At 30.5% G+C, this 27,636-nt stretch overlaps 1 protein-coding gene across 1 annotated transcript in view; it reads right to left on the bottom strand.

Moving 5' to 3' along the window:
- Positions 1 to 434: 434 nt before the first annotated feature.
- LOC145248739 (uncharacterized) overlaps positions 435 to 27,636 on the bottom strand; it is a 123,574-nt gene continuing 96,372 nt past the window's right edge. Inside the window, exons 2-6 of the mRNA XM_080110386.1 lie at positions 23,142 to 23,228; positions 15,797 to 15,814; positions 7,978 to 8,076; positions 7,117 to 7,194; positions 435 to 4,820 (exon numbers count right to left, since the gene is read on the bottom strand). Coding sequence (XP_079966512.1) covers positions 4,681 to 4,820; positions 7,117 to 7,194; positions 7,978 to 8,076; positions 15,797 to 15,814; positions 23,142 to 23,228 — 422 coding nt within the window. The 3' untranslated portion in view covers positions 435 to 4,680. The remainder of the gene's footprint in view (positions 4,821 to 7,116; positions 7,195 to 7,977; positions 8,077 to 15,796; positions 15,815 to 23,141; positions 23,229 to 27,636) is intronic.

Below are 27,636 nucleotides of genomic sequence, written 5' to 3'. Positions count from 1 at the left end.
ATATGTGAGTATAACGTCCTTATATAGACCCTATATAACATGCACCGACCCACACACACACACACACACACACATATACATATATATATATATATATATATATATATATACTAGCAGATCAGTCCTGTTTTACTCAGGCGCTATGCACTGTTCATAACTATATTTGCCTATATATATATATATATATATATATATATATATATATATATATATATATATATATATATATAAAGTTTGACTTATGTCCAGGTAACGTACATCTAAAATTCCAAGTGTTTAGACTCAGAATTGGCGGAGGAATTTGGTAGAGTCTTTTGAACTTTTACCCCCTTAGCAGCCAAATTATCGGCCAAAAGCCCATTAAAAAGCTTGTTCCATGTCTGAATAGACTTTATGAGAAATTTCAAATGTTTAAACAAAAAAAAATGGCTGAATAATTTGGTAGAGAACACGGTTTGTTCCTTTTTATTTCTCTATATTTCATAAATTCACAAATTATAATAAAATGAAAATTTATTGAGGAAATTCATAAAGAATACTGAAAATTGTTTTTATTTTACATGTTTGATCATCTCATGATCATCTCTTTTCAACTTAAAAAAAATAACAAACATACAAGGTGTCTTCAATAAGTTTCCAGACTTTTTTTGCATGGACACTTTTATTGATAGTAAACAAATGAAATTCTAGTCCCCTTCGAAGTAATCTCCTCCGGTTGCAATGCACTTTTTGTAACATTCCAACAACTTATTGAAGGCCCCTAGAAGTCTTCTTGTGTGAGCATGTCAATAACCCTCATCACAGTCTCTTTCATCTCCTCAACTGCCTGGTAATAGAAGCCTCTAAGGTTTTCCTTGAGCTTAGGGAATAACCAAAAGTCACAGACAGCAAGGTCTGAGCTATAGAAAGAGTGAGGAACTGTCTTGATGCCTATGACAACGTCTTTCTTTCTGATATTCTTTGAGCACCACTGAGACAAACTTTGCGCAAATCTTCAGTTCCTCGCAAATAATTGTGTGTACAGTTCCCACACTGACATCAAACTATGCACTTATTGTCTATAGACACATTTATGTCCTTATCCATGAAATTCTTTATTTGGCCAATCAACTCTGGTGTTCTGATTTCCTTACTCCTGCCACACCTCTCGTCATTCCTTACAGACTCACTCCAAAACTTATGTTCGCTTCATGCAAAATGATCCAAAGAAAGTCTGAACCCTTCCATACGTTTCTGTGGTATTTTTTTTTTTCAAATTTAAAACAGAATTTTATTGCATATTGTTCTTCTAAAGTGTCCTCAAGTCCAGATTGCATTTTTGAAATTCACCAGTTGTGATAATCAGGTTTTAGTGGAGTGTATTTCAATTCCTGCTGTGGCTGTTAATTTGAACCTGAAATCATAAAAATTGGTCAGTCATCTCATAAGATCTATAACAATAACATACTGAATTTTCAAGAGTCTACGACAATTATAATGCTTGTGTAAAAATAGTCTGGAAACTTATTGAAGGCACCGCATATTTTTTTAATTGTGTAAATTTTACATAATATAAATGTTTACATTTTTTCTCTGCACAAACAAATGAAAATACCCGTAAAAATACATATTTTACTCACAAATCTTTTTAGAAATTATTTTTTATAAAAAAAGTTGCAATTTACTTTATTTCTCATCAGAGCAAAATAAGACACGGGGTCTGCTTTTTAATGCACAGAACAATTTATTTTAAGTGGGGAGGGGGTTGGCGGAGAGAGACATATTTAGATATTTATTTTCAAAATCGGCTTATTAATGTAGCTCTCCAAAAAGGTTGCTGTTGTTGGGTTCTATTTGTTTGCGTGGGGATGTTTTTAGCTCATCCTGTTGGTTTTGCTTGGGTTGTTAGGGTTTCTGTTGGTGTTGTCATTTCGACTATTCGAGTTGTTGATAGGATACATGTTTATGTTGTGGATGGATTTATTGTATGGGTTGTTGGAGTTGCTATCGCAGTTGTAATTTGAGTTGTTGAAATTGTCTTGGTGTCGTTGCAGTTGTCGTTTAGTTTGTTGGGATTGATTTCTTTGAGGGGGTTCTTGCCGGTGTTATTTGGCTTGGTGGAATTGTTTCTTGGGGGCGTTGTTGCGGTTATCATTTGGTTTGTTGTAGTTGATTTTCTGAGGTGTTATTATGGTTGTCATTAGGCTTGTTGGGATTGGTTTTGGGGGTAAGTATTATTTCGGTTATCATTTGGCTTGTTGAGTTTGTTCTTTTCAGAAGGTGTTGATGCAGTTGTCATTTGGCCTGTAATTTTTTTTTGGGGGGGGGCGGGTGTTGTTGCAGTTATTATGAAGGGTGTTGGAATTGTTTCTGTGAAGAGGTGGTTTTGCGGTTATCATTTGGATTGTTGGAATTTTTTTAAGGTTGTTGTTGGAGTGTTCATATGGCTTGTTGAAATTGTTTTTATGGAGTGTTATTGCTGTTGTAATTTGTCTTATTGGGATTGTTTTATTGTGGGGAGAAAGCGCAGTTTTTAGGGGATGTTTTGCAGTTGTCATTTGGTTCGTTGGAATTGTTGGGGGTTTTTTTAGAGGATGGCAGTTATTATGTAGCTTGGTTGGATTGTTTTCAGGTTTGTAGCAGTTGTAATTTGTTTGGATTAGTTTCTTTTGGAAGATGTTGTTGTAGTTGTCATTTAGCATGTTAGGATAATATTTTGGGAGGGGTTTTGTTGTAGTTTTCATTTACATTTTTGGGATTCATTTCTTTTGGGGGGTGTAGTTGTCAATTGAGCTTATTGGTATGGTTTATTTAGGAGGTGTTGTAGTTGTCATTTGGCTTGTTGGAATTGTTGTTTGGGGGGGGGTTGCATTTGTCATTTAAATTATTTTACATTTAAATTATAACGTGGGGTCGAGTTAATTAATGTAATTTATAGGAGTTTATTCGGAACTTGTGTCTTGTATATTTTTTTTTTTTTACAATTTTCTTGTTTCGATTTTTTAAGAATTCCTTTTAAATTAAGAAAATTCTGGAAAAAAAAATGTATGATTTAAATCTAATAAAATAAAATTTCTTTAAATCCGAAAATGTTTCGCATAACTTTTAGTCCAAACAAAACAAATAAACTAAAGTAATACAATGCAATAAATATTAATTATTTGAATATTTATTAAATTGAAATAAAATTAAGATATTGTGAAATTAATTAAACTCGTCATTCTATTAAAATGTATGACTTTTACAATTAATGAATTGTTTTGTGCAGTCATTATTGAAGTATGTGTGATTTTTTGGAGAAAACGAATTTTTGTTGATTTTATTTTAATTCAATATATGTTTTATTTTGTGTTTTTAGAATTTTACTAATTTTATTTAAATTCAATTAATATTCAGATAATTAATGTTTTATTTTGTGTTATTACAATTTTCTTAAATTTATTTTAAATCAAAAAATGTTTAGTTAATTAATGTTTAATTTTATATTATTAGAATTTTTTAGTTTCATTTTAATTCAGAAATGTTCAGGTAATTAAAGTTTTTTTTGCGATTGTCATTTTGCTTGTTAGAATTGCTTATTGGTGGTTTATTGCGGTTGTAATTTTGCTTGTTGGAATTGTTTTTTGGGGGGGAGGGTATTGCCGTGGCCATTTTGCTCATTAGAATTGTTTTTGGGTGGTGTTGTTGCGGTTATAATTTAGCTTGTTGGAATTATTTTTGAGGGGGGTGTTGCGGTTGTCATTTGGCTTGTTGGAATTGTTTTAGTGGTGTTGTAGTGGTCATTTTGCTTGTTATAATAGTTTTTGGGTGGTGTTACGGTTGTCATCTGGGTTATTGGATTTGTTTTTTAGTGTTGTTGTGGTTATAATTTTGCTTGTTGGAATTATTTGTTGGTGGTGTTGTTGGGGCTCTCATTTAGCTTGTTGGAATTGTTTTTTTTTAGGGGTATTGTTGTGACTGTCATTTTGCCTGTTGAATTTTTTTTTTTGTGGTTATTTTGCTTGTTGGAATTATTTGTTGGTGTTGTTGTTGAAGTGGTCATTTAACTTGATTGAATTGTTTTTTTTTGGGTGTTGTTGTGGTTAGTATTTTGCTTGTTTGAATTGTTTGTGGTGTTGTTGCAGTTGTCATTTAGCTTGTTGGAATTGTGTTTTGGGTGTTGTTGTCGTAGTTATTTTTCTTGTTGAAATTATTTGTAGGTGGTGTTATTGCGACTGTAATTTGATATGTTGGAATTATTTTTGGTGGTGTAGTTGTGGTTGTTATTTTGCTTGTTTGAATTTTTTGGGAGGTGTTTTTGCGGTTGTCATTTTTATGTTGGAATTGTTTTCTGGTGGGTTGTTGCTGCTGTCATTTAGCTTGTTGGAATTGTTCTTTGGGTGTTGTAATTGTTATTTTGCTTATCGTAATTGATTTTGGATGCATATTGTTGTAATTGTCATTAGGTATTTTGGAATTGTTTTCTTTGGAGGTGTTGTTGCGGTTGTCTTATTGGAATTATGTTTTCGTGGTTGTCATTTGACTTGTTGTAATTATGTGTATTTGGGTGGGGTGTTGTTGCAGTTGTCATCTTGTTAAAATTGTTTTCTTTTTTTTGTTGTGTGTTGTAGTTGTATTCATTTAGCTTGTTGAAATTGTTATTTTTGTAGGTATTGTTGCGATTGTCATTTGATTTGTTGCGATTGTCATTTATTATGGTTGTTATTGTGTTTCGGTTTTCGTTGGAGTTGTTGTAGTTGAATTGGGGGCTTGTGGCAGAGACGTCTGTACAGCACGTTCAGTTGACGTGTTAATGCTGGTTCTGCTATAAGTTTTCGGTGAATGCATGTTAATCAATCCCCCTGAAATGGAATAGAAAGTCGAAATGTTTGTATTAATAAGAAAACAGTTTATTACATTTAATTCATAACAAAATAAGCAAATCCATTTTCATGTACATAGCTCCAGACAAGATATGGAGCTATTTGATGTAAGGATCTAAAATATCTACTAATGGGTTAGGGTTAGGGTTAGGGTGAAATGATAAAATTGTTACCATGGAAAAGATGACATGATTCCATTCCCGTTCGATGAAAACTGGTTTTCTATTTTTGCTGCAGACCATCAACTAGTTGGCTAGTTGTGTACATGTAATGCAAGAGGTCATCAAGTACGATTTTTTACTCTTTGGCATGATACAACCGAGGATTGAACCCGGGTCTCCCCGTCCATTAGTTGGCGCTCTAACCATTATGACAAATCTTAATTTACAACAAAGAAGACGTCTTTAGCATTTATTATTACTACCTGTGGAAATTCCTACTGTTGATTTTATATGTTGGGTCCTTCTGCTTGTCGGGTGATAAAGCCTCAAATGTACATGTGATGTTGGGCTGTATAAGAGCGTTAACTTATTGGAGGCATTCCGATAAAAAAACCCATAAAAATACTTGAAATTAAAAAGAAAACTGGCTTAGCCATTTTGGTGTTCATAAGAAACGAACGCCGTAGGAAACGAACGCGTTTTGGTGTCCATAGGAAACAAACACACAGATGTCTTTTATATATAAGCAGAGATACAATACCGACTTCAATGTTTTTTTTTTATTTACAACCGTTCTTATTTAATGTTTAATGTAAAGCATTGTAAGCAGTTCGCCGATTTTAATAATAAAGCGCTTCTTTACACAATAGAAACATCTATATGAATTTACTTGCCTCCCCACAAGGTCGGATTTTAATGTGGAAGTAAACCCAGCCTCCCAAAAAAGGTCCCTCTGGATTGAGACAAAAATTGTGTAAAGTTGCTTTTAAAAAAATCGCTTCTTCACTGAACGAGAATAAAACAGACAAAGAACAAAACAGTATAGAGACGTGTTGTGAAACTGCTATTCAAGCCTACCTCGCACACACATGGGCACAATGCACAACACCATCAAGTTGGAGACACATATGGTTATCGCTCCTTATTTCCAGAGTTGCATGTTTAAACCGGTAGGTGGCGATATCAACTTCCTTCCTCTCTTTTTCTTTCTCAGCTTCTTTTCACCTGGTAGGTCATCTGGTATGTGGAGATTTCTCTCCCCCTATTCTCTTCTTATAAACAGGTCTTTTACCAGTCGCATGTAATAAATTAACGTGGTTTGTAAGTTACATATTTTGGTAGGCGTTCTTTCTTTTATTGTTGTTCATCCGCTATGTTTGTCTTTCTCGATGTGGTTGACAGCATTTAACAACGTCCACAACAACAGGTACAACACTTTGCTCCTAGAAGTCTATTCAATTCTTAATTTATATAAGGATCGCTCCAAAAGTAAAGCCTCCTATTTTTTTATTAAAAAGTTGAAGAGCTAGGAAGACAAGAGTAGTACCATTAAAGCGAGCAACCTTTTGTGATTTAGAATTTATTTTTCTACATAGTCACCACCATTTTCAATACATTTTTACCAGGAATTCAATGACGCATCTCTGCTTCTGACGCACATCAAGTTGCTTTTTTAGAGTCTCAGATCATCAATATCTGCTTCAAAGAGATTAAACTTTCAGATCATGAATGCATAAGTTCAGTGATCATAACAATGTGATTTGTAATCTACTCTGATCTATTCAGACGAAATAAAAAAAAATAGGAGACATTACTTGTGGTATAACCCTCATAGTAATAACTAGGGCTAGGACAACAGCATATTCTTTTCATTGTTTTGATTCTCGAGTGTGTATTCGTTGATATCTTGTATGCTTTTATATTTTGTATTTTGTGTACAGAAAGTTGTTAGATGAGATAAGTCATTGGTACCGTCGGTTTCAAGCCCGATAATTAGGACCGTTTTAGATATCCATATCAAGCTTTCTTCAGCCAATCCTCATCAGTTTTGAGATCTTATATGCTTTTATATAGAGCAATGAAAAGAACATGCTGTTATCATAGTCCTAATAATAAGACACTTTTGCCATAGCAATGTATACCCAAGTTTATTTTAAAGCAGAGTATATACTTTTCTATTTTATAGCAGTGTCTGTCCTTCTCTATTTACAAAAAATTATGCTTCACCGATGTCCGCACTATAAGATAACGTCTCATATAAGATAACGTCTCATATAACGTCTCGATCAGTAAAGTTAAAAAAGAAATAAGAACAAAAAAAATCATTTACTTACGATTTTCTCTCAAATACAAGCCGAAGTAAAGCACTGCAATGTTTTTGCAACTGAACAGCACAAAGAATGGTAAAAATACTGGAAAAGTGACAACAAAAAGTAAGCGAGGGTCGAGGACATGCGTTGCATGGAGAGAAATGATACGAGAATGAGATAATGGATTTTAAATGTGAGTTTTCTCACATTTCAGCATATAATAGGACAACAAAATTGCAAATATATAACATCAAACATTTTTTACTCTTCTTCACCCTAAACGAGGCATATTCCCACTTCGATGCAAGGAGCTATTATTTGAGATAATGTCTAACAGAAGCTTGTAGGGAGTTGAATAGTAAGTTATTTGTTCACATTACATTTAAACTTCTGCATGTTAGTGGAATCAGGAAAGCAAGAAATAGGGAGGGAATTCCAAAGACTAGCAGTCTAGGGGAAGAATCTATTAGAGTAGAAGTCTAAGAGAGAGAGAGAGAGAGAGAGAGAGAAAGAGAGAGAGAGAGAGACTTGTAGTAGGCAACTAGTAATAGGCAACAGTCAAAAAACATTATTTTTCATAAAGAAAGATTGTGTGAAATTTGCATTTTTAAAAATCAATTCCCAATGTCAATCAGATTGTGTAAAAATTACAGAAAGATATCATAAAAAATAAAGGATATATTAAAGATCCAACCCGTTCAGTAACTGTTTGTCCACCCTATACAATATTTAAAAATACAATGTTGTTGATCTAAATAATGATCCTAATTGATGGTGATAAATTTAAGATGTTTACACTTATTCGTTTAGAAGACAGGTAACAAAGGTTTGGGTTCATCTCGTTTGGAGGGTGATGGTTGGAAAATCGGTAGTACCATAACATACCTATTGAAACAAATTTCCAATTTATTGTCCACAGAAAGAGCAGGATGCCAGTATCAACGAGTAAAATACCGAAATACCACAACGCAAATTTCCAGTAGACTGAAATTAAACAATAAAAATAATTACGATTCAAACAAAGATTTTCTGTTTTTAATATGTTTTTATGTTTCATAATTTGACAAGAAGGTCCACAAGTTCAAAAAGTTCCAAAATTAGAAAAGATGCACCTGAAAGAGATCAGAGGTTACATCGGCCGAAATGTCATGAATATAATAACTAATGTTATATAGCGGGAATGGTTGTATATAAACGTACGTGTGATATGCGTGTTAGTATAGATGTGTGGGCGTTTCCATAACTTTGTTCACATTGTAACAAACATATGTACATGGGACAATCTTTTACAACAATGAATAACCATCTTTGTCCACTTGATCCAGACAAAGGAAAAACATACCTTTTTCATGGAGACTAATAGGTCTTTCACTTTTCTGATCTGTTTCTTGCAGTCCTGAAACAATTGTCACTCTTTGCAGGAACGCTAAATACCAAGTTCATTTTATATAAATTTTATTCTGGACTTTCCATTGAAGCTGATATATTCCGTGCTAACTTGTCCAACTCCTCCATTCTGACTAACCCTACTCTAAATTTCTGACTACATTTCTAAACCATCTCATTACGTCATCAACTAATCCATCTTTGTCACATATTTTGTTTATCTAAAAAATTACGAGAATAATTGATTTTCCTCTCGTGCACAAAGAGAAAGAAGCACAGAAAGCGGGACATAAGAGTGCCAGGGCGTTCGACATTATATAAAATAAGAACGACTGGTCACATATATACTGAAATTTAAAAGAAACGTAGATCAGTGAATAGAAAACTCTTTATCTATGAACCTCTTTCTCACAGAAAAGATGTTGCGACTTTGTCTCTGCTTTATCGTTATTTTCATGGCAAGTGCTCGGCTGAGCTCCAATCTATGGTCCCCCTCGCCAAACTTTCACAAGAAACACCCGTCTAGCAGAAAACACTACCACTAATTTCCCCACACTTTATCTGTGCCTAAACATAAACGTATATTCCATGAGCAAAGCTTCTTTCTTAGAACTGCACGCCTATGGAATTGTCTTCCGTTTTTCTGCTTTCCAGCTGACTACAATATGATTGTCATCAAGTCTAACGTAAACAAGTTTTTGAAGAGCCGTTCCATATAAGTTAACAAAACTTTCTTTGTAGTCATTTAGTTAACATTCCTGTTTGTTTTAATATTCCTGTGTTACATTTCTACTGTAAATAATTTTCTTTGTAAAATACCTACTGTTTTTTTTACATAGGCGTCGCCACTTATCAAGGCCGATAGCCCACTCAAGGATAAGGGTTAAAGAGTGTAGAGTAGTCAAAAGGACAATATAGTAATCGATAGTAATGGAAGTTCGGTAAATTTGTTAACTTAAGTGGAACGGCTCATCAGAAACTTGTTCACGTTGGACTTGAAGACAACTATATTCCACAGGCGTGCAGTTCTAAGAAAGAAGCTTTGATAATGGAATCTATGTTTAGGTTTAGGCACAGATAAAGAGTGGGGGGAATTATTGATGTCTTCTGTGAGATAGAGGTTGCAGCGAAGAGAAAAGGACATCTCCCACCAGGCCATGGAGTCTATTTTGAACCCTATCAAGGCAGGACAAGTCTTTTCTAGCAGCTCCTGCCCATATGTGGCAACATTATTCCATCGTTGGACGTATCTGGCTCTTATATAGATAGAGAATTACATCAGCAGTGAGATATCTACTGGATCGATAGAAGGATCCGACCATTTTTCCAGCGGCCTTGGCAACAGATTTGATGTACGTATTCCATTTAAGATCAGGAGTAAAGGTCAAGCCCAGAAGCCTGTCAAAACTTGAGGCCTCCCCAAGACAAGAGCCATTCATTTTAGTTGATCCCAGATGGGGATCAGAACGTTGATGATGTAAAGATAGAAGCTTGGTTTTAGATGCATTAAAAGTAACCAGCCACTCCTTTCCCCATTGTACAACGTGATCAAGATCAGAGGAGAGAGAACCTACTTCGTCTCGATACATATTTTCTTACATTCTATTTTCCAAACATCAACAACGATCATAATAATCGTTCAGGTTACTTGGCGTTGCCCCGGCAGTGCTCCATATAACACTAAGATAAGACTAGTGCTCCGTCTAACCTGAATAATATAAATTATCTTTTCATTTTCTGCAGTGAAATCATTTAAAGAACATTTTCTATTTCAGTTTTTAGTTTGATAAGAAAAAAGAATAATTTCACAAGAAACCTTTTTTGCTTGTATTTAAAAGACTTGCTCTTGCTTTGGGTTGATTTAGTAGGGTTAAAACATTGTTTATAAAACATTGCTTTCTGAGTGGAAAGTATACTGTTCAAGCACAGTAGTGGTTTCGTGGGTTTAAACCAGGATTATGGAGTTGCAAGATACAACATCCAACTCTGACTCCAATGATTTAAAAAATTCTGACTCCAACACCTAACACATTACTCAATAAATCCCGGGCTTGCCGTATAGATGTTATCACAGATAAAAAAATCTATATGATTTTATAAAGTACTAACCTTCATTTATGATGTATCAAAATTTGAGCCTAATTTGATTATTAGTTTACAAATTAATTATTTAAGTGGAGCTACTGTTGTAGTGGAAAAATCTGAATTTCGTGTGTTTATAAAGCATTATTTTCTTATGGGAAAATATATTGTTCAAGCAGAGTAGTGGCTTCATATAACTTATTTGACATCTGTTCTGCTGAAACAATGGTTATGAGGTGACATGTTATTTAACAGATTATTTAACGGACTATTGTCCTCAGATCCCATAATGCTTATTTACTTAACAGCCCATGACTCGTCTAGTAGTCGTGGGTGTGTTATGTGTCAGATTCGCTGACCGTCCTTAGGGGAGCTGGAACATATTTAAAGGAAACATTTCAAGACATGGTGACAGATACAAATGATGCTGAATGCTCAAGTTGTCTAAATTCAACAGTTGTCCTGGAAAACAAAAAAAGTCCACAAACTGGTTTTAGTCAATCATAAATTCAAGTTGCATAAGATAGTAAATAATTTGAAGATATAAGAAGGCAGTATATTAACCGTTGATGATGACGATGATGATGTTGATGATGGTGGTGGCAATGGTGGGGATGATATTGATGATAATGTAAGGAAATGGTATCAGTTTAATACACACATTTATTTGTGGATATTGATAAAGAAGAAATCTGTTTTCTTTCATGGTAATTTCTGTTGAGATAAATGGCCATTAAAAAAAGAACACTAGCTGAAAACGTGATGTTCCAATACAAAGATATCTAAAAAAAATAAAATGTCAGAAATGTCGCCTTTTTGTGATTTGATACGTTTATCTGAATAGGCCACCTCTGTAAAGAAAAGGCAGTTAATCAAATTCTGGGTAGTCAAAAATTATTATTGGGTCACCCGAAATATAGGTCAGAGGTTATGAGTTTCTTTGGATAAGGAAAAGCAAGATGGTGGATTCAAAGTTAAGTGTCTATTAATTATTGTCCGGGGGAACTTGATCAACCCCCAAAAGAGAACCAAATTATTTATTTTTTACTCATACGGAATGGCACTTGGAAAAACCCCCTTGGTTATGCAAATGATGGATGGGCCCTCCCACATGAGTGATGGTGAAAGGTAGAGTCCAAATGAAGTGAAAGCAATGAACCCTCTGTCAGAAGTGGCAGTCAGAGATGCAGATTAAGATAGAAAAGAAGAAAAAATTTCTAGAGCTTGAGAATTTACAAAAACTGCCTATGATTGGTTTTATAGAATTCTGAAATGGAATTCTGGGAATTGGAGGTGGAGTTAAGCTCACTTGATTCTCAATATAATGAAGGGCAAAAATAGCCTCGAGAACTTTGACAACTGCCTGAGGCTTTCACACCAGTCAGAGAGGAACCCCTGACTTAAGACACATTCTGCTAGCCGCCTAGGATTTTCATACCAGTCACAGAGAAACCCCTGACTTAAGTCTCACCCTATTCTAAGCCCATGAATCTACACTGTGTAGAGACAACTCCCTGGACTTAGGGTTATTTGCCATAACTTTACTAATGGAAGCTGCCAACCCCCAAAGCATTTGTATTTAGTCACAACTTATGAATGATCAGAGTCTTGTAACTTTCATGAATAATTATTTTTTAATTTATAAGAAAATGACCACTGGCTTGTCTTTATTTGTTTATTGCCTGTCGAATTAAAGGGGCAGTTAATTTCAGATTTACCCTGACTCCCAGACGGTGAAGTCATAGACCAAGCCATTGTGAGGAAAGAACTCAGCACAAAGTCGAAGCAACGTACGGCCAGCCAAAGTAAACAGTGGTGCCAAACAGACTTAAGGTTGTGCACGTTTTGTGGAAAATTATATTTGCTACATGTAAAATAATGAAGTATATATGTTTACATTGTCAAAGAACTCTCGTCAGAAATTGCTAAGGAAATAGTGACTATTCTACAAAATCACTCTGTAGCTTGCTACATGTTTTGCTGGTGTATATGAATCGGAAGAGAGTGAGTTGCACAAAGAACTGAATATATCTCTAGTCGAAGTCAGACCACCCAAGAGATATTTTCTTTGTTTATAAATAAAAGTATTACCTTGAATGGGGAGAGTATGCTGGAATCGGCCTTTGTGGAAAAATATATTTCCCAAAGGTTATTTGCATCTCTGACTAGAATTGAAGATATATTTTATTTGTTTAAAAATATGAGTACTTTATTGAACGAGGAAGTCATGCTCGGACCGACTTGCTTGGGAAAGTAATTTTCATGAACAGGCTCAAGATAAACCTTTATGAATAGGTACCATCTGAATGTTGTTTTTTGATCAACCTCTGGGTGGTCGAATTGTCATCGTTAACACAAGACAACAATGAATAACCATATTTGTCCGCTTGGTCCAGACAAAGGAAAAACATACCTTTTTAATAGAGACAAATAGGTCTGTCACTCTTCTGATCTATTTCTTCCAATTGTCTCTCTTTGCAAGACTGCTAAATACCAAGTCCATTTTATATAAACTCTATTCTCGACTTCCCATTGGAGCTGATATATTCCGTGCTAACTTATCCAACTCCTCCATTCTGACTTACTCAACTCTAAAATGAATAGGCACCATCTGGATGTTGTTTCCTGATCAACCTCTGGGTGGTTGAATTGTCACAAATAACATAAGACCAGAATAAGTCAGGGTTAAAAAGATTCCAAGTTTTGAGTTGTAAGATACTTTAGTTTCAGAATAGAAGAGAAAACTTGCTCCAAACCAAGTGGCAGTATCAATCCAGAGAAGCTTTGGATTGTAAAAGCTAACACGAAGATGAAGAATTAGCTAATCCGAAGAAGTCTTGAGTGGAGTTCGTTCTCATATGAAGACAAACAACTGTGTGAGAATTCTTAAGACATTCTGTATATTTGTGGAGTGATTCCGGTTTCTGATTGTTTGCTAGCAGGGCGCGGCACCATTTGATTGTTCAGTTCCTAAAACCCCTGTCTATAAGTAGAATCTTCCAATATTTTATAATCATGCCCTCATTATAAAACAAATATATTGCCACATCAGGAGATGGGAAGATAAGCGGTCATAACCAGCTTTCCGGAGGGGGAGGAGGAGGAGAACTAAAAATGGGAGTTAGAGCTGAACGTTTTAGACAGTTTATTTTATTCAGAGCTGCCAAGAAGTTAGGCCGATGTACCTCTCTGGGTAGATCAGATTCCTTGGGGCTCTTGGCTGAAATACTGTATCAGTTTCATTTGTGGGTTCTGCCTGGTTAGGCCAAACTCTTATTTCGAAAGTCGGCTAATCCACATTGGGAAATGTAAAACCACTTGAAACATCCTAAGAACTGTTTATTTATTAGCTTTCCACAGAAGAGGCATTGCGAGTTTGTCTCTGCTTTATCATTATTTTCATGGCAAGTGCTTATCTGATCTCCAATCTATAGTATCCTCTTGTCAGACTTTCACAAAAAACACTCAACTAACTACAACCACTATCAACAATTTCCCTCGCTGTCTGTCTGTGCATAAATCTAAATGCAGATTCCATGAATAAAGCTTCTTTCCTAGAACTTCCCATCTGTAGAACACTGTTCCGCTGGGCTGCTTCCTGGCCGACTACAATATCGTAGCCTTAAAGTCCAATGTAAACAAATTCTTATTAAACCGTCTTCTTAAATAATGAAATTCTATTCAACTTACACCATTAACGATTACTAAACTACTACCTAATATTGATTAATCGTTATCCTCGAGTGACCCTTGAAGTGGTAAAAAACTTTTGGAAAAAAAATGAAAATCCAAAATAGGGAATCCCTTGGAATTTGAGTCTTTTGTTTTTCGTCATCAGTAAGAGCATTAAATCCGTCTTCCAACCGCAGCCTGAATCACTCTCCATTAATTTTTTTTTTTTTTGAAAAGTTATAGTGGAATCTGATTGTGGCCCAAGATGTTCACATTCCTAAAATTTGAGTTTATTAATATATATATATATATATATATATATATATATATATATATATATATTTGAGTTTATTAAAATATATATATATATATATATATATATATATATATATATATCAGTAAGACGACTAAATTCTGTTTCCAATAAACATTTTGTATGTGTTACTGTTTTACTGACTTTCTTCAGTGAAGAGCTGCTATACATCGAAATTACAAAGCGGTCTTTTCTCGCACCCTCATAACAATGATCATATATTGCTATAAATATGTCTGAATACCAATAATAAAATTACATTGTAAGAAGCAATCTTTAATTTACTCTTTGAGTCCAGCATCTCTTTGCAGACAATTTTATTTTTCCCTGTTTCTTTCGAATGTCCCCCTTTTTATGTAACATTTTACTGACTTTCTTTGAAGAACTGCTGTACATCGAAATACAAGTTCCTTTCTCATGCCATTACAAAAATCATTATTTATATATATATATATATATATATATATATATATATATATATATATATATATATATATATATATATATATATATATGAACTCTCCCGTCGATTTCGACATATGAGATTTCGCCACAACAACTAAGTTACTCGGAAATCCACACAGATGATTTGTTTATAGTGGTGAAGGCTTTGTGTAGAACCATCCACATTTTTGGTATTACTGCTATTAGAGGGAGAATTCCATCATTGCAGAGCTGACAACAATCTTTTGATAGCACAATGAGTGTAAAGATCACAGCCAGTGTAGTCAATTATGGGATTATTGGATTAAAATAAGGACAGCTTAAAAGGACACAAGAAAGACTGAAATTGGGTCATTGCATTAAAATAAGTAAAACCCAAAATCGAACTTGAAATTGGATTATTGGATTAAAATAAGGAAAACCTATAAACACACACACACACACACACACACACACACACACAACAAAAAAACAATTTGAAATTGAATTATTGAACTAAAATAAGGAAAACACAAAAACACAAAAACTTGAAATTGGGTTATTGGATTAAAATTAAAAAAACCTACACACACACCAACCCACACACAACACACACATACACACACACACACACACAAAACAAAAAAAAAACTTTAAATTGGATTATTGGATTAAAATAATGAAAACCCAAAGAGACATAATAGAACTTGAAATTAGATTATCAAATTAAAATAAGAAAAACCCAAAGAGACACACAAAAAACTTTAAAATTGGATTATCGGATTAAAATAACGAAAACACATTACAAAAAGAAATGAAAATACTTACTTGCATATTTTATTGTACCTGAAAATAAAATAATACAAATTTTATTTCGGCATTTTTCATGATAAACAGCAAATCTCAATATTTACATTATCACTTGTTATGTTTGATGACCTTGAAACCGTTTCAAGGTCATCCCTAGTAAAACACCAACTGTGTAAAGAGTCGGAAAATGGAAATAAAAAATCTTGATAGTAGTGTCTCCCACACAAAAGTTGTGTTATGGGCGGAAATAAATGAAATATTGAGATAATAGAAAGGTCACCAGGTAGCAGGTGCTACCTAAAACATAAACAGATTTTCGTAAATGCAAAAACTGAGAAAAACGAAATTTTTTAACAAATCATTTTATACAAGAGATAACAATATAAAAGTGGCTTCCAGTCATTTGTACAAACAAAGAAAGTTGGTATATATATATTATTTAATTGAAATATATATATTATTTAATTGAAATATATATATTATTTAATTGAAATATATATATTATTTAATTGAAATATATATATTATTTAATTGAAATATATATATTATTTAATTGAAATATATATATTATTTAATTGAAATATATATATTATTTAATTGAAATATATATATATTATTTAATTGAAATATATATATTATTTAATTGAAATATATATATATTATTTAATTGAAATATATATATTATTTAATTGAAATATATATATTATTTAATTGAAATATATATATTATTTAATTGAAATATATATATTATTTAATTGAAATATATATATTATTTAATTGAAATATATATATTATTTAATTGAAATATATATATTATTTAATTGAAATATATATATTATTTAATTGAAATATATATATATTATTTAATTGAAATATATATATTATTTAATTGAAATATATATATTATTTAATTGAAATATATATATATTATTTAATTGACATATATATATTATTTAATTGAAATATATATATATTATTTAATTGAAATATATATATTATTTAATTGAAATATATATATATATTATTTAATTGAAATATATATATTATTTAATTGAAATATATATATTATTTAATTGAAATATATATATTATTTAATTGAAATATATATATATTATTTAATTGAAATATATATATTATTTAATTGAAATATATATATTATTTAATTGAAATATATATATTATTTAATTGAAATATATATATTATTTAATTGAAATATATATATTATTTAATTGAAATATATATATTATTTAATTGAAATATATATATTATTTAATTGAAATATATATATTATTTAATTGAAATATATATATTATTTAATTGAAATATATATATATTATTTAATTGCAATATATATATTATTTAATTGAAATATATATATATTATTTAATTGAAATATATATATTATTTAATTGAAATATATATATTATTTAATTGAAATATATATATATTATTTAATTGAAATATATATATTATTTAATTAAAATATATATATATTATTTAATTGAAATATATATATTATTTAATTTAAATATATATATTATTTAATTGAAATATATATATTATTTAATTGAAATATATATATTATTTAATTGAAATATATATATTATTTAATTGAAATATATATATATTATTTAATTGAAATATATATATTATTTAATTGAAATATATATATTATTTAATTGAAATATATATATATTATTTAATTGAAATATATATATTATTTAATTGAAATATATATATATTATTTAATTGAAATATATATATTATTTAATTGAAATATATATATATTATTTAATATAAATATATATATTATTTAATTGAAATATATATATTATTTAATTGAAATATATATATATTATTTAATTGAAATATATATATTATTTAATTGAAATATATATATTATTTAATTGAAATATATATATATTATTTAATTGAAATATATATATTATTTAATTGAAATATATATATTATTTAATTGAAATATATATATATTATTTAATTGAAATATATATATTATTTAATTGAAATATATATATTATTTAATTGAAATATATATATTATTTAATTGAAATATATATATATTACTTAATTGAAATATATATATTATTTAATTGAAATATATATTATTTAATTGAAATATATATATTATTTAATTGAAATATATATATTATTTAATTGAAATATATATATTATTTAATTGAAATATATATATATTATTTAATTGAAATATATATATTATTTAATTGAAATATATATATATTATTTAATTGAAATATATATATATTATTTAATTGAAATATATATATTATTTAATTGAAATATATATATTATTTAATTGAAATATATATATATTATTTAATTGAAATATATATATTATTTAATTGAAATATATATATTATTTAATTGAAATATATATATTATTTAATTGAAATATATATATTATTTAATTGAAATATATATATTATTTAATTGAAATATATATATATTACTTAATTGAAATATATATATTATTCAATTAAAAAATATATATTATTTAATTGGAATTCATTATTGAGATGAGTATTATTTATTAATTTATTTTATTGCGAACTATTATCCTCATCTTATCACCTGACGAAGGCCAGAGAAATAGTTGACCGAAACGTCGTGAAACAACATCTAAGTAAGATGAGAATAATAGCCTGCAATAAAATAAAACAAGGAAAGTTGGGTTAGTATTGTCACGTGCAAGAACGTGTCTAGACAATATATATTGGAAAAAAAATTAAAAGAAGTTAAGGAGAAAAATAAAAGAATTTATTGAACAGGTAAACAGTAAAAACAAGGGAGATAAATCCGGCTTTAGGTTAATCTAGCTTTTACTCAGTGTAAGTAACAATCATGTTTGAGAAATAATAATATTACTTTAGTCAAAACATAAGATCAGAAAATCAATATTTACCAAGAGCCCAGTTCTTTGTGAGGGCGTTTGCAATTGGCGTGTTTCAGAAATTCTTTATGGCTAGATTTATCCCAGGAAAAATAAGCCAGAATCATAAATAGTTGAAAGATTGCCCTAAAATAGCGTTCATTCTGAGAGCTGATTTCATAACTGAAGTTATGACACTATTAGCGCCTATTTACAGTCATTGAAAATGAAACATTCTAGAATTTCTAAAATGGAACAGTACAACTTGGTACTTTCTGGGGCCCTTGCAAAAAACCCCAACACTTTTCTGTTCGATTATAGAACTCTCCAGGAACGCTTAAAAAGAATCAATTTATTTTCTAATTATCATGTAATGTATTTTAATAGTAAAAGTTTTATATTATTATACAGGGTCTCCCAATAGAAGCTGATGATTAAAAAAATAATAATAATTTTCTTAATTTTTTATATATATTTTTTTATTTTTTCAAATCATCTAGATTAACCCTTCCAAGGTCGTCATGAGTCGTTACACTCCCGACGAGCCAATATTAATTGTAGAGTCGTATTTTCGGTTGAATGAGTCAATATCAGAAACTCAGAGAATTTCGACGAAATCAACACAAGAAATTCCCCTTCTCCCAATGCAATAAAAGCTATGGTGGCTCGATTTCATGAGCAAGGGTCTGTATGTGACCTCTCGTAATCTGGTAGACCCTGTACGGCAAGAAGTGATAAGAATTGTCAGAGATTAGCAGAAAGTGTGGCCGAGGATCCATCCACATCAGTAAGAAGGAGATCAAGTAAAATTGGGGTCTCTCGATCAATTCCAGCAGGACGGTGCAACGGTGCATACGGCACGAAAAACATTAAATCTACTCCAGGACATATTCAGCAACCGAATAATTTCTAGTGGCTGTGAGATAAATTGGCCACCCCGCTCGCCAGATCTCACATGTGCAGATTTCTTCCTTTGAGGTTACTTCAAAGAACGGGTATACGCAAACAAACCAGCCACAATAAATGCCCTTAAAAATAATATAGAGGAGGAAATTAGGACCATAAGCCTTGAAACATTAAGTGATCTGCTGGACAATGCCCTGCAGAGAGCACAAGAGTGTGAAAATGAAAATGGTGGACATTAGACCTTGTGAAAAACATACCCTAGATTAAGTTGCGGAAATAAAATTAGAATAAGTAGACTATGATATCGTAGTATATCTCAGAAAATCACGGAGAAGCTCATCTACCTACATATGAAAATTGGTAAGCATAACTTAAATATTGAGGAAGTTAATCAAATTTTAAATCCGTTAGCTTCTTTTGGCAAACCCTGTATATTATAAAAATATTTTGTATAATATAAAATATGTTATATTATATAATATATTATAATATTCATTCTATATTATTTATATTTGTATATTTTTTATATTTATATTATATTTTATATTATTAATTATGTAATTGTTACTTCTTAATATTTTAAAGAGGAAAATGTGCTGTTTATTTCATGGGAGTTTCTAAATTGGGGTTGGCTTACTATATTCACATATATGTGTTACTTTCGGGATTTAGGATGATTTTCATTGGTTGAAAATATTTTTTAGTTCACACGTTTCTGTGAAAACTTCCTTGAGGAGTGAAGAAGAAAGTTAATTCAAACAAAGCAGAGAAGGAGAGAGTATGGCAATTATGCCATTTCTTTTTTAGCGTTCGTAGGAATCAAGATTCATTCACCACAAACTTACTTTTTCAATTGAATTATATAATAGGAATTGTCTACCTTAAATATGCAAATAAATAAAAATCAAAAACGAAAATGAAGGCTGCATGAGGCTATAACATAGATAAGATATATTTTACTAAAGCTACTATAAATGCTATAAAGAACTAAAAGATACTACAAAGTACTATATAGTATCAAAAGATATCATAGGTACAATCTATATAATTATAAAACTCAAATAACCTTGTAACGGGTGTTGTACCCCAACATTTGGTTTATAACTTCCGGTTGCGCATGCGTACATAAACAAATAATCAACGCGACAATAGAATTATTGTTTTACTGTGTACGTTTTCAGCGTCCCAATTGTTTTTTTTTTCGCGTTTAAATTATGCAAATAAACAATCGTTAATACTTTCTGCATTTTTTACATTGTTCATTTCCGTATTACGTTTAATTTATTTCAACGCAATTTTCTTACAAATAAATTTACTTTACTCGGTTGACAACCATAAGAGCATTTTGCAACGGCGATTTATCCACCGCCTTCATTTTTTTTATAATTTATTTTCCATTTTTAATACACCTTTCTTTAAAAACATTCATACATTTTCTTCTACACTACCAACATAAATAGATTACCCCGAAAATGTTTTTTTTAATTTTCGTTACAAATGAATAATCAATGCGACAATAAAACGTATTGTTTTATTATGTATGTTTTCAGTGTCCCAACTGTTTGTTTTTTTTGCGTTTAAATTAAAAGATATATAAAAATTTAACTTTAAGTATTATGGTATCTGTTCAGTGCACATTTACCTATAAGTATGGCAAACCACTTATAATTCAATGGCTGTAAGTTTGTTTGTTTTTTTCAAAAATTATAAGCAGGACGACTCATAGTTTTGTAATTTAAGTATACTTTCATAGAAATGTTTCCATTATGTCACAAAAAACTATTTTCTTTACATCACAAGTGTCACGCTCATACACTAATTCCATAGCTAATATAACATACTGACCCAACGGGTCACGGGTAGTCTAGTAAAGTACTAAATCTTTTAGTACTAGAAGTGCTAAACGCACTATTATGAATTAAAACGTATGATAAATACTATAAAAAACTAAAAAGTCCAAAAAGGTAGTATAAAATACTAAAAGGCACTAAATCTATCCATATATATTAAAGGCAAAATGTGTGTGTTTTGTGTGTGTGTGTGTTGTGTGTGTGTGTGTGTGTGTGTGTGTGTGTGTGTGTGTGTGTGTGTGTGTGTGTGTGTGTGTGTGTGTGTGTGTGTTTCGCAAAGACTTTCGACAGAGGCGACGGATTTTCACCAGATAATATCATTTTGAAGCTCGAACCTTCGGACGACAAATATCGAAAAATTGGCTAAAAACATTTATTCCTTTACCCTCAACGGGGCACTTTTCTACAGGGAGGGTTAGCGTTCCTTCATTACAATCTAGGCAAATACGCATGCGCAAAAGACGCTGGTTTTTGAATTAGTTTAAATATTATAAAAAGCGACCTAGATGCGGTCATGACACAATTTTAAAAGTGGCAGCTTTGTTATCTTTAGATTGCAGGTTCGATCTCAGGTATCAGATAATTTATTTTTCGATTTTTAAACTTTTATTACTGAAAAAGGGTTATTTATGCGATTTTTCGCCTTCGCTATTTTTTGGTTTTTTGATTAAGAAGTTTTAACATCGTTCGTTTTGCATCACATTCATTTTTTTTTTAGTTTTTTTCCCCCGCCACGTTCGCGTTTTTTTGTTTTTGTTTTTCCAATTTTAAGAAATTTTAACATCGTTCGTTTGCATTACGTTAGTTTTTTGGGGTTTTCTTTTTGCTGTTTTTCCGATTTTTAAAGAAGTTTTAACATTGATTTTTTATATATAATATTTAAACACGCTTATTCTTTATGTTCCATTGCGTTTTGATTTACCCCTCCCCCAACACACACCTCTAAACACCTAGGCAACGCCGGGTACCCCCGATAGATAAAATATAAAGACGTCACGTTTTTTTAAACCTATTTTTCTCCGCCAGTCTGCTACCACGTTTTTTTAACACCTCTGCCTACTGTTGTTTTGATCCCCCCCCCGGCTATTTTTTTTTGGGGGGGGTCCTTACTACACCACTTACACACACCCAGACACCCCTGCTATAGTTGTCTTGACGCCCTCCCCTTATGGATCCTTACTACACCACCGAAAAACCCAGGCAACACCGAACACCCCCACTAGTCTACTTATAAAGTACAAAAGGCATTACCATGAACTAAAAGGTATCATGGTCCTGGATATGACCTAAAACTATATCCGATGGTGAGGCCCCACCTTGCGGGCCTTGGGGAGTGTGGAGCCACCCTTTAATTGCCATTGCTCCAGGTCCACTCTGACCCGGAGTGGTAGTACCTGTTAGGGTCCCAACTATGGGTGAAATAGAATCCGACTTAAAAAAACAAATATACTCCATTACAAATCGTTCCTCAAAATAACTAGATTCGGCATTAAATAACCTGAAAAAGGTTGATATGCCGTAAAACAAAAACAACCAACCAACCTAAAAGGTATAATAAAGTATTAAAAGTCCTATAAATACTATAAGATAGTAAACATTTTTGTGCAAGAGAAAAGAATATAAACGTTACTTTCAGTCATTTATAAAACCTTTTGAAATAGAATTTTTAAAGAAATTCAGAGTCAGAGCCAATTCTTACCAATTTTGAAGAGATAAGTAATCACGGCGGTGCCAACACACATGAGGCCAATGACCACTTGGAATCCTCCTATCGCATAATACTCAACTGAAAAAAAGAAGAAACAGCTGTTTATTCAAACAAAAAGGTGTGATACTACAAAAATGATGGCATGACATTCTTGTGACATTGTTGTGACATAGGTGTGACATTGTTGTGACATAGGTGTGACATAGGTGGAGATCTTGTGGTTAGAGTTATACCCAGGTATAAAATTTCAAAATAAAAAAGAAATGAAATTGTTGTGACATAGTTGGCGATGTTGTGGTTAAGGTTAAGGCATATAATTTAAAAAAAAGAAAAGAAATTGTTGTAACGTGGCTCGTAACATAACGTTCAGGCCATCTTTGCTTGGGCCCTACGTACCGTTCATAACTTTATGTGCATATGTATATATATTAATATTTTTTACTCATGTCCAAGTAACCTACATCTAAAATTTCAAGTGTTTAGATCCAAAATTGGCGGAGGAGTTTGGTAGAGTCTGCAAAAGTCAACTCTTTCAACTTTGACCTCTTGAAAATCAAATTTGCGCGCAAACACTGATTAAAAAGCTTCCTGCATGTCTGAATACCCTTTATGTAAATTTTCAAAATTGGCTGAATAGTTTGCTAGAGACCGCAAAGTTAAAATCTTTTGAACTTTGACTACTTGTCAGCCAGATTTTCAGCCAAAAACCGATTAAAAAGCTTGCCCTATGTCTGAATACACTTTATGTAAAATTTTAAATGTTTAGACGAAAAATTGGTTGAGTAATTTGGTAGAGATCACAGAGGTCACATTTTTTAAAACTTTGACCCTAATTTTGAATCCTAAACATTTATTGTTTTGGGCTCAAATCAAATTAAAAAGTTTGAGCCAAGTACAAGTAATCTACATCTAAAATTTCAAGTGTTTAGACCTAAAATTGGCAGAGGAGTTTGGTAGAGTTTTCAAGGGTCAAATCATTGAACTTTGACCCATTTACAGCCAAATTTCTGACCGAAAGCCTCTTAAAAAGATTTTCCCAAATCTCAATACCCCTTATGTCAACTCTCGAGTCTGTAGACTGAAAATTGACAAAGTAGTTTGGAAGAGAAATGTACACACACGGACACACACAGAGACATTTTCACTTTTATAGATATATAGATAAATATACGTGTCCGTATCTGTGTATCGTCTAGTGCTATAAAATGTTCTAATAAATGTGTGTACACAGAGTGTATATATGTTTGTATATACGTGTCACGGTCATCTATATGACGTGTATATATGTGTTCGTTTATGACCGTCTAACATTGTGATCTTCTAATCTGGTTTTTCTATTGTTCATTGTATTGATGCGTGTGCAACACTTACAACATTCGTGATATATTAACAGATGCAGTTTAACAACAGAAATGCAGCATTTACAATAGCAAATAACTCCCTGCGGTTTTACATCGACTAATGGAGAAACATACCTAGACCATTCTTGGTCTTTATTTGATGGGTCCTCAGAAAAGCTGCAATTAAAGATTCGTACAACTCAAAGTCTCGGTGGTACTTACAACAACTTCATTCCAGATGTTTGCCCCAGTGGAAAGTCGCAAATCTAGTCCCAGACTCTTACATTCGACACCTTCCCTTACTGTGAACCATTACCGTGGACAGTCTTTCTCCCCATGGCCACCGACTCGGTCTACTCTGTCTGACTCTCAACTCTTTCCTGTTAGTATTACATAATTATCTTTTAGTACTTTTTAGTATTTTATAGTATTTATAGGATATTAAGGACTTTGTGATATCATTTAGTTCATAATAATACATTTTGTAGTTTATAAGCATTTTATAGTATTTATAGGATATTAAGGACTTTATGATATCATTTAGTTCATAATAATACATTTTGTAGTTTATAAGTATTTTATAGTATTTATAGGATATTAAGGATTTTATGATATCATTTAGTTCATAATAATACATTTTGTAGTTTATAAGTATTTTATAGTATTTATAGGATATTAAGGATTTTATGATATCATTTAGTTCATAATAATACATTTTGTAGTCTATAAGCATTTTATAGTATTTATAGGATATTAAGGACTTTATGATACCATTTAGTTTATAATAATACATTTTGTAGTTTATAAGTATTTTATAGTATTTATAGGATATTAAGGGCTTTATGATACAATTTAGTTCATAATAATACATTTTGTAGTTTATAAGTATTTATAGTATTTATAGGATATTAAGGACTTTATGATACCATTTAGTTCATAATAATATATTTTGTAGTTTATAAGTATTTTATAGTATTTATACGATATTAAGGGCTTTATGATACCATTTAGTTTATAATAATATATTTTGTAGTTTATAAGTATTTATAAGATATTAAGGACTTTATGATACCATTTAGTTCATAATAATATATTTTGTAGTTTATAAGTAGATTAAATTGCTATTAGTATTTATTTAAATAATCTTTTAGTACATTTTAATGTTTTGTAGTATGTATAGGATATTTGGGACATTATGATACATGTAAGTTTATGATAGTACATTTGGTAGTTTGAAAGTAGATAATAAAGTATTTTATAATATTTGTAGGATATTTAGTACTTTATGATACCTATTAGTTCATATTCGTGCCATTAGTTTAAAAGTAGATTTGGTTCCTATTAGTATTTTTAACAATCGTTTAATACTTTTTAGTATTTTTTAGCTTTTAAAGAACATTTAATATTTATTATACCTTTTAGTTTATAATAGTACCTTTGGTTGTTTATAAACAGATTTAGTGCCTATTAGTATTTTATAATAATCTTTAAGTTCTTTCTTGTATTTGATAGTATTTATATGGTATTTAGTAATTTTTGATACCTTTTAGTCCATACTAGTACTTTTCGTAGTTTTAAAGTAAAGTTATTTTAATAAACTTTTAGTATTTAGTATTTTATAGTATTTAGAAGATATTTAGTACTTTATGATACCTTTAAGTTTATAATAGTACTTTTGGTAGATTATAAATAGATTTAGTGCCTATTAGTATTTTTAAATAAACTTTTTAGTATTTTATATTATTTATAGGAAATTAAGTACTTTAAGATACTTTTAAGTTCATTATAGTAGCTTTGGTAGTTTAAAAATAGATTTAGTATTTATTAGTATTTTGTAATAGTTTTTTGTATTTTTTAGTATTTTAAATATAAATCAATTAGTATTTTATAGTATTTATATGACATTCAGTATTCATGATACCTTTTAATTCCAAATAGTACCATTGATTATTTATAAGTAGATTAAGTGCCTGTTAGTAATTTATAATTTTCTTTTATATAACATTTGGTACGTTATATACCTTTTAGTCTATAATAGTACCTTTGGTAGTTTAAAAGTAAATTTATAAATCATTTTGTACTTTATAATACTTTTATTTCGAAATAGCACTTTTGGAAATTTATGAGTAGATTTAGTGCCTATTAATATTTCATAATAATCTTTTAGTACATTTTGTTATTTTAAGGACATTTACTCTTTATGATTGATATCTTTTAGTTAAAATATTACCCTTCGTAAGTTATCAGTAGAATTAATGCCTATTAATACTTTTAGTATTTTATTATTTATAGGACATGTAGTACTTTATGATACTTTTTATTTCATATTAGTACCTTTTCTGGTTTAAAAGTAGATTTAGTTCCTTTTAGTATTTTATAATAATAATGTTTTAGTACTTTTTAGTATTTTATAGAATTTGTAGGGCATTTATACTCTGTGATATCTTGTAGTTCACAATGGTACCTTTCGTATTTTGTAAGTAGATTTAATGCCTATTAGTATTTTATCTTTTAGTACTTTTTCGGTTTTTACAGTATTTATCAGACATTTTTATATAATTTGATACTTTTAGTTCATAATAGTACGGTTGAGAATTTAAAAGACGATTTAGTGCCTATTATTATTTTATAATAATCTTTTTGTAGATTTTATTATTTTATAGTATTTATAGGATAGTTACAACGTTATGATACCTTTTAGTTCATAATCGTACTTTTGGTAAGTTAAAAGTAGATTTTGTGCCTACTAGTATTTTATAATAATCTTTTTGTACTTTTTAGTATTTTATAGTATTTATAGTCCATTTTAATACTTTATGATACCTTTATGATACCTGATTAATGTGAAGGCTTAAAACTTAACTAATATTGTATGGGCAAAAATGGCAGAGAAAAATAAAGGGACATAATTTTGAAAGTCAGTTTATCATAATGTTTTGTAGGTTTTCGACTATTTTTTGATTGTATTTTTGAAAGATTAAGCCCTAGAGTTAATTTTCAAAAGGAAAAAAATATTTGTGCACATAAAAAGAAAGTTATAACGAAACATGTTTTCACAGCAGCATTCGGAAGCTGACAAATTCAGCTAAATTTTGAATTTACATGAATCCATTGTAAAAATCCTTTGAAAGATAAATATTAGTTTT

This window comes from Euprymna scolopes, chromosome 27, assembly GCF_053919585.1.
Source record: "Euprymna scolopes isolate OS-2025 chromosome 27, ASM5391958v1, whole genome shotgun sequence".
In the NCBI taxonomy this organism is placed as follows: Eukaryota; Metazoa; Mollusca; class Cephalopoda; order Sepiida; family Sepiolidae; genus Euprymna; species Euprymna scolopes.
This window is presented reverse-complemented; position numbering and strand designations above follow the sequence as displayed.